General features: G+C 40.5%; 1 protein-coding gene across 1 annotated transcript in view; it reads right to left on the bottom strand.

Annotated features, from left to right (window-relative positions):
• Nucleotides 1–12,918, bottom strand: part of Lvrn (laeverin) — a gene marked incomplete in the record, with an annotated part of 61,814 nt that overhangs the window by 48,497 nt on the left and 399 nt on the right. The window contains 1 exon segment of the mRNA XM_013506949.1: nt 12,484–12,918. Coding sequence (XP_013362403.1) covers nt 12,484–12,918 — 435 coding nt within the window.

The following is a 12,918-nucleotide window of genomic DNA, read 5'->3' as shown; positions in this document are numbered from 1 at the left end:
GTCAAGAACAACCAGCAGTACATATCATTTGGCTAGACCACATGTGCATGGCGTTTCCTCCCCTCCTCTCTCTGCTATGGGGTCAAGCACCCCTGTAAGGGTATCCAAACTGCAGCAATAGAGCCATCTGTCACTTTCTCCTGCCTTCTAATTTCACTGAAACATGCTATTATGGTGCCCATGAAGACTATGTTTAGAGTGGTGAGCTGCTGAAGGAATTAATTTGTGAGAATTTGCCTCTTGTCCTGCCAGAGAATCACAGTCTCACTGCTCTCTGCTCCTGGAAGAGATTTCAGTGGTCAAGAACCACATGATGCCCTTGGGGAATCAATCTAGTACCATTATAGAGAAATATCCACTATCTTCACTCTGTAAGGCATTTTGTTCCAAATTATTTTATGAATTCCATATGCTTATGACTCTGATTAACAAGTTTTAAATAGAGAGCTGATCAAAGATGTAGTAAAACTCTTCAAGAGTTGCCTACCTCAACCCTTCATCTTAAAATTTTTTTACACAGTGCACACAGAATGAAAATCTTTAACAAAGCCAAATGTTACACTAATGGCTTGTGGTTTAAGGACCAGCCCATGAATCATGTTTGTTTATTACTTGTGTAATAGGATCTGAAGACTGAAGTTTCCACCAAGCAGCAAAATATAAAAGATGTAAAATTCCAAAGAAAGGTGCCAAACCATATCATGGAGATCTTCAAAGTGAATGTCCTTGAGAATCTGGATGTCATTCTTGGATTTCTCAGCTGAACATGGAAGGACACAGAAGAAAGGTCAAGGAATGAAGCTAGAAGAGAGCAGAGCAGAGATCTTTTGGCAGCCAGTGGGTGGTATTTTGAAAAGCCTCCCATACTGTCAGAATCCTCTAACTCTAGACAAAGGGGAGGAGACCCAAAGAGAACAGTAGATGTATTTATTGAGAGCCAGGTATGGTACAGCACACATGTAATCCCAGGTACTCAGGAGGCTGAGACAAGAGGATTCCAAACCCCAGGCCAGCCTAGGCAACTCAGCAAGACCTTTACCCCCCTTAAAAATACAAGAAAGAAAGAAAAGAAAACAATAATTAGGGATGTAACTTAGTTGCAGAGCACTTGCCTTATGTGTCAGGCCCTGAGTTCAATTCCCAGTACTGGAAAAAGGGAGTGGATCTTGAGGATATATATATATATATATACACACACACATACACACACACACACACACACACACACACACACATCCAACTCATTCTTGAGAAAAGTGAAATTGACACTGTGGCCAGGGTCTAACTCCTCGAAGGTAGATATGTAAAAGGCAAGACAATAATTGGCTGACTTGGAGGATGAGCCAGAAAACTGTTGCTGCCTTGGGACATGTAACAGTCCAGGCAAGGGGCGCATGAGTTTTCCTTGCAAGAGCACTGGGGCTTGAGACAAAAAGGGATCCACTATGGGGACTGCTTGAGGCTTCTCCAAAACAGCCACCTGGAAGAGGCAGGAGGAACTTGGAAATGCACTTTGAATGTCCAGCAGCTGAAGAAGGAATCATAGTGACCCTCGGAACAGAAAAACCGGGACAGTACCCTGTTGGGGCAAGGGAATTACAGGAGAAAGAGAGACCACAGGAAAACTATGAAACAACTAAGGAAACAGTATCTCAAGGGGAAAAGGCACTTCCTAGGCCACAATGATACTGAATGACAAGAGCCTTAGATCGAGTAAAAAGTGCCTGATGTTTCATGTTATCCTTTTGATCCCTGCCCCATCAGACCCTTGTGGAACTGAAACAGCAATATCAAGATAAGCAAGGAGGAACAGAAACACAAAATAGAGACACAGAAAAGAGCAACTACTCTTTACCTTACTGCAGGCTTCCATCCTGCAGCCAGCCCTAGAGTGATGAACCAGGGCGGGTTTGGGGGTTAAAAGCAAATTAAATTTAAAATTTGAGTATTACTTACACCAGATTTTCTCATTTTTGTCCTTGACTGTTTGTGACTTAGTGACGATAGATGCTCTGCCACCCAAGGATGAGCAGGAAGCTGTGGGCTTCTGGAGTCTTTATGTAGGAGCAGGGAAGACGACCCCAACATAGATGACCCAAAAGGATGTTGGGGCAAAACTTCTTGAATTTTAACTGCGTATATGCTTTTTCAATACGTTGAAAACAAGTGTTTGTTTTCAAAAGATACAAGATCTAAAGCTTTGGTCAGGGAACTCTCTTTCCAGAGAAAAATGCTTAGTCACATGAAACAGATGAGTTCAGTTCAAACATGTGGGTTCAAATGTGTGAGTAAACAAATGATCTCTTTCCTCTATGACACCAACAACAGCATGTGCCTCACACCTGGCTTCACTGACCTCGCTTTGAGACTTACAAATTCTTTACTAACATAGCTCAATTTTCTATTTTGTGTCTCATGCCCTAAAACTGTGCCAGATTTCCTCATTAAAAGCAACTACAAGAAAGTAGTTTTCAATTTTCTGTTCACTCTGTCTACACTGCACAAATTAATTGAATTTGGCCACGCTATTTTCACCTGTATTTAACCTCAGGTTATCCTAACTTTTTACAACTATTTCGTAGTTCCTTCTCTGGTACTATTTTTCATTTTCTAAATACCTATCAATTACTTATCTTTTATCAAGGGGATATTAGCATCAAGTGCAGGAAGTATTCCTACAGATGCAAGAGTAGGATTATATATTATCTCATTAAATTTAAAAAGTGAAAGAGAACTTGGAAATTCTTACTATCTCAATTTACAGATGTGAGCCCTAATTCCTAGGGATTTACACAGCTTAGATAACTAGTAAATGACAGGGGTGGTGCTCCAATCAGGGCTCCAGCTGCCAAGTCTGAGGTCCTTTCCAGTTCACTGCTTGTTTTCAAGTATATAATTGAATTCCCAGTAAAGGCTAACTAATATATCATGAAGATGACTGAAGGTTATAATTAATGGCATTCTAAATCTAGAGAGGATGAGACTTCTGTTTTCCACCAGGAGAGAGTAAGTAACTAGAATCAGCTTTCTGTTAAAAAAAGAACTAAAAAACCTGTCAACATATAGGAACAACTGTTTTTAGACACTGGATGACAGGAAATACAGGACTGGGATCCCCAAGAGAAGACAAGGTAAACTCTACATTAACCCTGTCTACCTGGAAGCAATTTCTAAATTGCATCACAACAAAGCCCAGTGGTCTCACTGAAGTGAGGAGACAGAGATTAGAGTTCAGGGAAGCTTAGACAGCTAAAAATCGCAAAGTGTACAAGAAGAGTAACTATGCACAGAAAGACCTCCAGAAAGTTCCATGGGATTCTCCTTAAGTCATTGCTACCTGAATTTTGTAATTTTTGCCTCTGACTGTATTTGTGACCTAGTGATAGACCATCTGGCACTCAACAGCGAGCAGGAATTTATGGGTTGCTGGAGTCTTTATATTACACTAGGGAAGATGACCTCATAGACTAAACTGTGAAAGGATAGTGGGAGAAACGTGGTTGCACTTTTACTGCCTTATGAGGTACACTTTACTCTGCACTTGATGAGGTAGGGCAAAGAAAAGACACTGGAGAAAGAAGCATCAGGGATAAATAAGCTGAAAACTTCCCAGAGCTTGCACAGTGTTAGGAGTTGTTTTATTTCTCAAAAGTCACAGCATAGAAATTTCATGTGGATTGTTCAACAGAGGTCAGAGAGGTAATGAGTGGGTAGTGAGTCAAGAGGCCCGACAGGGGCCGGCCGTGGTGGCACATGCCTGAAATCCCAGCACTCAGGGGACTGAGGCAGGAGGTTGGGGAGTTCAAGATCGGCCTGGGCTACAAAGTGAGCTCAAGGCCAGATTGAACTGAATAGGGAGACCCTGTCTCAAAAAGACAACAACAAAAAAAGAGGCCAGACAGTAATGGCCATGGCAAGTTGCTCTCAAAGAATTTTAACAAAGAGGCCCAAGAGGAAAGACCAAAGATCAGGGTGGTCACCACGTAATTTACATTATGCAGTGACCTTAGCATTCTTAGAACAAGGTAACAAAATCTAGCACTCAACAACATAAAAATTGAAATGTGAAGCACTCCATAAAAAATGAGAAAGTGCTCAAATCCATGGAAATGAAGTAAATGGAAATTGTTCTAAACAATCCATGGAGCAAAGAAGAAATCAAAATGGAAATTAGAAAGTATTCTACACTGAACAAAAATGAGAGAAAACAACACTTGTGGCAAGCTGCTAATGCAATGGGTAGAGGGACATTTATAACATTAAAAAACTGCGCTAAAAGAGCAATATTAAATTAATGACCTGTGTAAAACTTAACACTATGGAAAGAATAAAGGAAATGAGATCTGAAGTAAGAAAATAGGAAATAATAAAGGTCAAGATATAAATCAATGAAATTTTAAAAACAAAAAAACAGAGAATGTCAATGAAACCAAAAACTGGATATATAAACCCAATAGTCAATAACTGTCTAGCAAGACTGAACAAATTAGAAGTTGAAGCGACCTTGTAAAGTCTCACCCTCCTAATTTGCAGATGTAAACGCTTACAACCTTGAAATTTATGCAACTGATTAGAACACTAGTAGGAAGATACCAGACCAGGCTCCAGCTTCCAAAGAGAGAAGACATAGATTATCTGTCTCAGGAATTTAAAGTGATATCACCACAGATTCTATAAGTATTAAAATAATAATAAGGAAATTTCAAACAACTTTATTTTTTTAAATTTGAAAACGTTGATTAAATGGAAAAATTCCTTGAAAGATACAAACTACTACTAAAGCTCACCTATGAAGAAATATATAATCTAAATAATCCTATCTCTATTGAATAAATTTAGCTTGTAGTTAAAAACCATTCCACAAAGAAGTCACAGGTCAAGTGGTTTTCTTGGTAAAATTCAACCAGGCATTTAAGAAAAAAAAAAAAAAAGCACAAATATTATACAAATTCTGTCTGAAAATTAAAGAGACACTACGTCTGAACCCATTCTCTAAAACCAGTATCACTTTGATAACCAAAGACATTTGTTATGGTTTATGTCTGTGTGTCCCCCCCAAAGCCTCAAGCGGCCATGGGGCAGGCTTTTAGAGTTTGATGGGTGTGAGAGCTACATCAGTTGCTTGAGGCCATTCCTCCCCCATTCCTGGCTTTTGTTTTGTTGCTTTTGCTGTGCTGTCGCCATGAGCTGCAGCCCTCTGCCATGTGCCACTCTGCCTTGTAATCTGCCAAGTAAGGACTGAAACCTCCATGAACTGTAAGCGAAATAAACCTTTCCTTCCTTAATTTTGGGCGTCAGGTATTTTCGTCCCAGCAATGAGAAAAAAGTAACCAAGACAACATTGTAAGAGAACCACAGCCAGTAGTCAACATCTCACATGAAAATAGATGCAAAAATTCTAAATAAAATGTTAGCAAATCAAATCATAACATATAAAATGACTAAAGTATCAAGACCAGTGGGATTTACTGCAGGAATATAAGGTTGATTCACCTTTAAAAAATCAATGGACTGTAACCTACCATATTAACAAACTAAGAAAAAAACCATATGATTATCACAATACTTGCAGAATAAATATCTGACTTAATCTAGCATTCATTTCTTACAAAACTCAGAAAATTAGGAATAAAAGGAGACTTCTTAATCTAATCAAAAGTAACTACCAAAAAGAAAAGAGAAGAAAAACTTGTGGAGAGAATTGTAAGTCTAAATCCTTTCACCCTAAAGAAAGAAAATTAGAATGTCTGCATTTATTTCTTCTATTAAACATTGTAGCAGAGGCAATATATATTGAAATAAGGTAAAAAATAAATATAAAAGCCACCTAAATTGTAAAAGAAATAAAACCATCTCTATTTAAATAGTGTGATTGTGTAGAAAATGTAATCAAAATATAAATTTTTTCAACCAAAATCAAAGGCCACCAAAACTAAGAAGTAAGCTTAATGAGGTTATAACTTACAAGATCACTGTACAAAAATTAACTAGCAATAAGCAATTTAAAATTTTAAAATATAATTTTAACATCTATTATTATACTGTATTATTAAATAATAATCTATTATTTTAATCTATTATTAACCTAATAATAGATTCAAAAAATATTAAAGAATTAGGGATAACTCTGACAAAACATGCAATGTATGTATAGTGAAAATTATAAAATCTTGCTGGAAGTAAAGAACACCTGAAATAAATAGATGACATCTGGTCCCCAAATATGTTCAGTACTAGTGTAACTAGTTTTATCTTCAGGGAACTATTTCAGAAAAAAGGCTCTTTCTTTAAAATGGTCAAAGTTGACTTGTAGCCCTTCTGTAGTATGGGACTATTTGGGTGACTTGTACATTTCTTGTTTGTTTTTTTGTTTGTTTTGAGTTTTGCAGTTTTTTCTTTGTTTGCTTGGGGATTTTTTGTTTATTTGTTTGTTTTTGATAAGGGGAATCGAACTCAGGACCTTGTACTTGCCAGGCAGATGCTTGTGACGCTGAGCTACATCTCTGGCCCCTATTAGTACATTTCTTGCCAGAAAAGGAAAAAAACCATGAACTTCTTTTCCTTTCAGTGCATCCATTACCAGATGACTGAGCAACCTCAAGAAGCTGAGTAACTAGCCTTCAGCATAAGAATGTCCTCCTCACTGGTTCCAAAGATCAGGTGCAGTTGGCACAAAATAGTTTCATGGTGCAGTGCATTATGGGATCCTTGTTTAGAAGTCATGGAGGAATCCGAATGTTACCACTCCAGTCACTTTGGGATGATATATTTATTTTACTTGGGAAGGACTGCAGAGTATCATCAAAATTTACTTACCCAAACTTGGATGTGTAAAACAAATGGTCTTATAACTAATCTCTTCATATTCTGGAAACTGTATTGTCACTGTATCAGAAAAAAAAATAAGCTTACCAATTAAAGCTTCTTTGTTATTACTGGACTTAAATTAACCTTATCAGGTAAATAGTTCAAAACCCAAAATCCTTTTCTGGGCTGTTGTATTTCTTGTGTTTCCTTAGAACATAAGACCTAAAAATGTTTCCTTCTATATCTAAATGCCATATTGAAAAGGGGAGGGGGAAAGTGAACTTCTTGAAGGGAATATATTTCTTGGATTCACCAGACTGGTGTGACTCCATGTTGTGAACTGGTATGCAGACCAGTGAGCCATTCCTTCATCACAGATTCAGTAGCTCCCACCAACAATGAATCCCTCATCTGCGGTCTTGCCTGCACAGCCACCTGAGCCTGCCTACAGCTTCCTCTGGGGAAAAACCTGAGAACCATTTCAGTAATGTTCACCACAACAGTTACTTAGATCCTCAGTATAGTGACCTCCTTATCACTCTTCAGCCAATATCCTCAAACTATACAGGAAATTCTAGGTACCCTTTGGCCCCAAAAGGATCACAGGGATTCTGTGCACTATTTAGATATCTTTGGCCTAAGTCTGGTCTATGAATTAGAAGCCACAGTGACTGCAGAGGAATGCTAATAATCAAAGGAAAACAGCCAGCACTCTGGGAGGTGGAAGCAGGAAAATCACAAGTCTGAGTCCAACTCTGGGTCACTTAGTGATCCAGCAAGAGCCGCCTCAAAATTTTTAAAAATGGGGAGCAGATGTAGCTAAGTGCCAAACTCCTGGGTTGAACCCCAGATTTGAAAAAAGAGGGAGAAAGAACAAGGCCCCCTGTGGAGTTGCTTTGCCTACATCCCCCAAAAATAGAGTATCGGGGAACTCACTGGGCTTCAGGACTGCCTGGGTCAATGGGGACAGCATAAATACTCCTGCTCTCTCCTTCCTGATAGGGACAGTTCTGTGCTCATGCTCTCAAGAACTTTCCTCCTTGAGACTGAGATCACATATCCTTGATTAGTCTCCTTCCCTTCCCTGTCACATTTTCCAGTTGATGTTTCTTAAGAACTGTTCATAAAAACTACTTCTATAGCAAAATTTGTCTGAGAATCCTACCCTGTCAGGAGGAGGGCGCAGGGTAAAGACACCTGTGCTCTCTGTCTGTTCTGTCTTTTCCTCTCTTCACCAAGCCTGTCTCCTACACTGGAAGGGCCCTCCATCCTTCCTTACTGTCTAGCAACTGCTCTTACCAAAATAGATGGGGACCTTGGATCATTATTCAAAAATCATTCAATACACTGCACCATATAAACAGGTTAAAGAAGAAAAGAATCACATGAACACAACAACTGATGCAGCAAAAGTTGTTTCACAAAATTCAAACCACCCATTCATGCAAAAAGTTCTCAGAAAAATGAAGAGAAAAGAACTTCCTCCATTTGGCAAAGAACATATGTAACAACCTTTGCCTAGAATCACGCTTAATGTAAAAGGCTAAAAACTTCCTCTTACAATCAGGAGAAAAAAGCAAGAATGTTGATTTTTACCATTCTTGTTTAACATCATGCTAAAACATTGGTGAGGAACCCAGCAGGCATGCTACAGCATTGGCCATCATTGAAAGCTCTAAAAGGTTCTCCATCACTGTAGAAATTTTAGCCAGAAGAGTAGAAAGGAAAAGAAATTAAATGGCATATGGATTGGAATAAAACTAAAACTGTCTCTATTTGTGTGGGATATGATCTATATAGACAATTCTAAAGGATCAACCAAATAATTCTAGATCTACTGCGTTGAGCAAGTTATGGGATCCAAGATCAGTGTACAAAACTGTGCATTTATATGGCAGCAACAGACATGAAAAACAAAATTAAGAATATACTGCCACTTATAATTGTGCAAAGTTAAATACTTGAGTTGAATTCTAACAAAATGTACATAGAGCTTATATGCTAAAAATGATAAAATCCTCATGAAATAAAGATCTAAAAAAATGGACAATCTATGTGCATGGATTGAGTCAGCATACTAATGAGTCAGTTTTCTAAACTGCTATAAAGGTGTATCATAACTTGTACCAAAATCCCAACAAGATTTTTAGCAGCTATAGACAAGAGCATTGTAAAATGTTATGGAAAGTAAAGAGATCTAAAATAGTTAAAACAATTCTGAAAAAGCAGACAATTTCAAGGCTTATCTCACAATAGTAATCAAGGCTATGTATAATTTGAGAAAGAATAGACACCTAGATAGATGCAGCAGACACACAGACGAATCCAAAGGAACTCAACCTAATACAGGCAAGTGTATTTTAACAAAAGTAAAAAAAAAAAAGCAATTCAAAGGAACTTGGGGGAAGAAGAGTCTTCTCAACAAACGGTGTTGGAACAACTGAATACTCATAGACAAAAAAAAGGGAAAAGAAACTGACCTAACCACCCTATATATAAAAATTACCTCAAAGTGGATCGTAGATTTAAATATAAACCATAAAAATACAAAACTGCAAGAAGATAACATAGAAAATCCTCAGAAAGTAGGGCATAATGAAGGGTCCTTAAGTCATGATATCAAAAGCATGAGCCATTAAAAAATCGATAAGCTGGAGCTAATCTAAATTACAAACTGCTGTTCTGTGAAAGACTCAAGCAGAAAAAAAGACAAGATGATACAGACTGATGATATATTTGCAAACCATATGTATTTTACAGAGGACTCAGATCTAGATATATAAAGAATTTCCAGAATTCTGCCTAAGTGAAGAAACAAACAATTTAATCAAAAAATGGGCAAAAGACACAAGGAGATATTTTACTGATCATGATATACAGATAGTAAATAAGCACATGAAAAGATGTTTAACATCATTAACCATTAGAGAAACGAAAATTAAAATGACAAGGAGATATCACTTTGTACCTACCAGGACAACTAAGACAAAAAATAGCAGCAGTACCAAACAGTAGCCAGCATGCAGATCAATTCCAGTATTCCGGCATCATTGGTGGGGGCATACAAATCAGACAGCCACTTTGGGAAACAGTTTGGCAGTTTCATAAAAACTAAATAGGCCCCTATCACACAACCCACAAGTTACACCTGATAGATATTTATACCAGAGAAATAAAAAAGTTATGTTCACACACAAAAAAACACACAATTGTTTATCAAAGCTTCTTTTATAATAGCCAAAAATTGGTAACCAAAATATCCCTCCACAGGCAAATGATTAAAACTATGGTACATCCATCCAAAGGAGTATCTCTCAGTGATTTCTTAAAATGTGCAAATTATCAATATAAACAGCTTGGATGGGTCCCGCAGAACATTATGCTGAGTTTAAAAAGCCAATTTTGAAGGTCACATATTTTCTGATTCACTTATACAGCATTATCAAAATGACAAAATTATAGAGCTGGGGAACAGATTAAGTGATTGCTGGGAATCATAGATGGCGGGAGACACATAAGCACCATTTTTGAAGTGATGAGGCAGTGGTGTATATTGCTATGATGGTTACAAAAATCTGTCCATGTAACAAATGACATAAAACCACATACACTGGTACCACTAATGTCAAATTCTAGCTCTTAATAATGCACTATCCTTATGTAAGATATACGTGTCTGGGGAAACCAGGTAGAATATATGAAACTTTTCTAACATCTTTGCAACTTCTGGTGAATCTATAACTACTTCAGAATAAGAAAAAAATGTGAGACTCTGAATGAGGCCATCAGAATTATATGAGGCAATTATTAAAATGTATGTTTTCTTAAGTCCATTCTAAACATACCAATCTAGATTTTTTTGCGTTTTTAATAAAGTAGAAAATTCACCATCTTAACCATTCGAAAGTGCGTAATTCAAGTGTTAACTCCACTCACATTGTGCAGATAAAGTCCAGCAAACTCTATACCCATTAAGTGATAACTTTCCACTCCCTCCACCCCTGGCTTCTTCCCAGCTGGAAATCTTCTTAGACTGACTCACGGATTGGGAACTTGGCAGGTTCCATATGTAGATAAGCAGGAGTGACTCCTAACAATGATAACCCGACCTAATGCACCAGGTACCGCTGGGCGAGCTGCGTCAGTCTTTCCACCTCCTTTCTCACTCCATTCCCGAATGACCCTAAAAGTGGACAGTTCTCACCTATGTTCCATGAAGGAGGCAACGACTCCGAAAGCAAAGACACTGGCGCAATTCACACAGCCTGTTGGGCCTCCCCAATTTACATTGACACATTCCAAGTTCTTTGAGACCTTCGCTTTGAATCTGACTACAGATGTCTTTCCCTTGCAGTTTCAGAACCCGAGACCCCTCCCACCACGCCACAGTTCCGGAGCTCTATTCTGAAATGTGATTTCTCGGTAGTGCTAGGGTTGGCTGGTACAACAGAAAAATGCAAGGTACTTTGCTTTCCCATGTGCGCTACCTTGTCTGGGTCATAGTCCCACTAAGGTAAGAAGGAAGAGATGGGCGAACAAAAGATTTACTGACCAACAGCAGAGAACTGTCAGATATGTATGCAAGTTCCCATTTTTTGCAGATCTTACACCCCTTAGATACATTTCAAAAGGTTCTCAGTGTGCTTAAGTTGGGTAACACATACTAATAAGAAATTCCAAACTATATTTCAAGAACTGATGCAATTTTGAAAGAGAAAACCTAAGCATGTGATCCTGAAAAACAAAAGTTACCAGTTACGCGCTTTTAAAAGCAGTGCACTAACTGTACTTAAAAACCTTGAAATTTAAGGGGGAAAGTGCACGGGGTGGTTTACGGAGTAATTTAGTGCCCCCCCCCGAACATCTGAGAACATCTTCTGTAATACTAAAGGGTAAAGTACATGCAGTTGTGTAAACCACAAATTCTCCATACACTACTGCTGGAAGAAAAGGGCAGCTGGTTTAAAACAACCCTGACCCCCACAACTTTCTGTTATCTTCCATATAGGCCACTTCCTCATTACCCCCGGATGTCAGCAGACCGTCACAGGTGGAAACAGGCAGCGCTTGATCTGGGACTGGAAATACTTCCAGGAGACGATACCTCAAACGAGTGTGGAAAGAACACGCCTGCATTACCCGGGCTTGCAAACTCAGAGGGTAGCTCTTCTGACAACGCGCCCTACCTTTTCTTTTTCTGTGGGCAAAGAAATTCCTGAAGGGCCCGCTCGGACGCGCTGCAAAGATTGAAGGGCAGTGCGGAGCGGCCAAAGGAGACGTGGGCCCCAGAGGAGCGCGAGAGAGGATGAATGAAAGGTGACTCCGAAGTTTTGAAGAGCCTTAGCAAAACCCGAAGGCGCGTTACACCGCTAGTGCTGGAAGCACCGAGCTGTGAGCAGAGGGTGCGGACATTCGGGGCTAGAGAACCAAAGGACGACTCGCGAGGGGGCAGCATCCTCGCCTCGAAGGCGTCCCGACAGGGATGCACAGGACAAATCAGGTAGAGGAGGGGCCGCGGGCTCCAAGCCTTTATTCCCAGTGAAGCTTCTGGAGGGAAAAGCGAGAAGGCGGCGGCTGGAAGAAAGCACCGAAAGGGGCAGCGACGTGGCCAGCGTGGGCCGCTGGACCGCAGCCGCCCCGGGACGCGGGAGAAGGCGCCCGGCCCGCAGCGCCTACCTGCGCTCTCCCTGGTCCACGTAGACGTTGAAGAAGAGCCCCTCCCTGATCTCCTGGTACGCGGGACCCGCGAAGCTGAGCTGCAGCTCGTAGAGGCTCCCGGGCCGCAGCGCCTGCCCGAGCTCCAGCACCATGTACTGCATGTCCTCCGCGAACCACATGTCGCGCACCGGCACGCGGCCCGCGGCGCCCCGAGCGCCCGGAGACAGGGGCCCCCGCACCGCGGGGCGCTCGTGCTGCAGGAAGAGGCTGTGCAGCAGCAGCCGCGCCGTGGCCGCCACGCAGCGCACCGTGATGTTCGCGCGGCCGGAGAAGCGCAGGCTGTGCGCGGGGAGCTCGTCCGGCCGCAGGCGCGGCCACAGCTCCAGGTCGTAGTGCAGCGGCTCGAGCCAGGGCGGCAGGCGCAGCTGGTCCCAGGGCCCAGGGGGCCGCCGG

This window comes from Chinchilla lanigera, unplaced genomic scaffold (genome assembly GCF_000276665.1).
Source record: "Chinchilla lanigera isolate Chin_1 unplaced genomic scaffold, ChiLan1.0 scaffold00007, whole genome shotgun sequence".
Lineage (NCBI taxonomy): Eukaryota > Metazoa > Chordata > Mammalia > Rodentia > Chinchillidae > Chinchilla > Chinchilla lanigera.
This window is presented reverse-complemented; position numbering and strand designations above follow the sequence as displayed.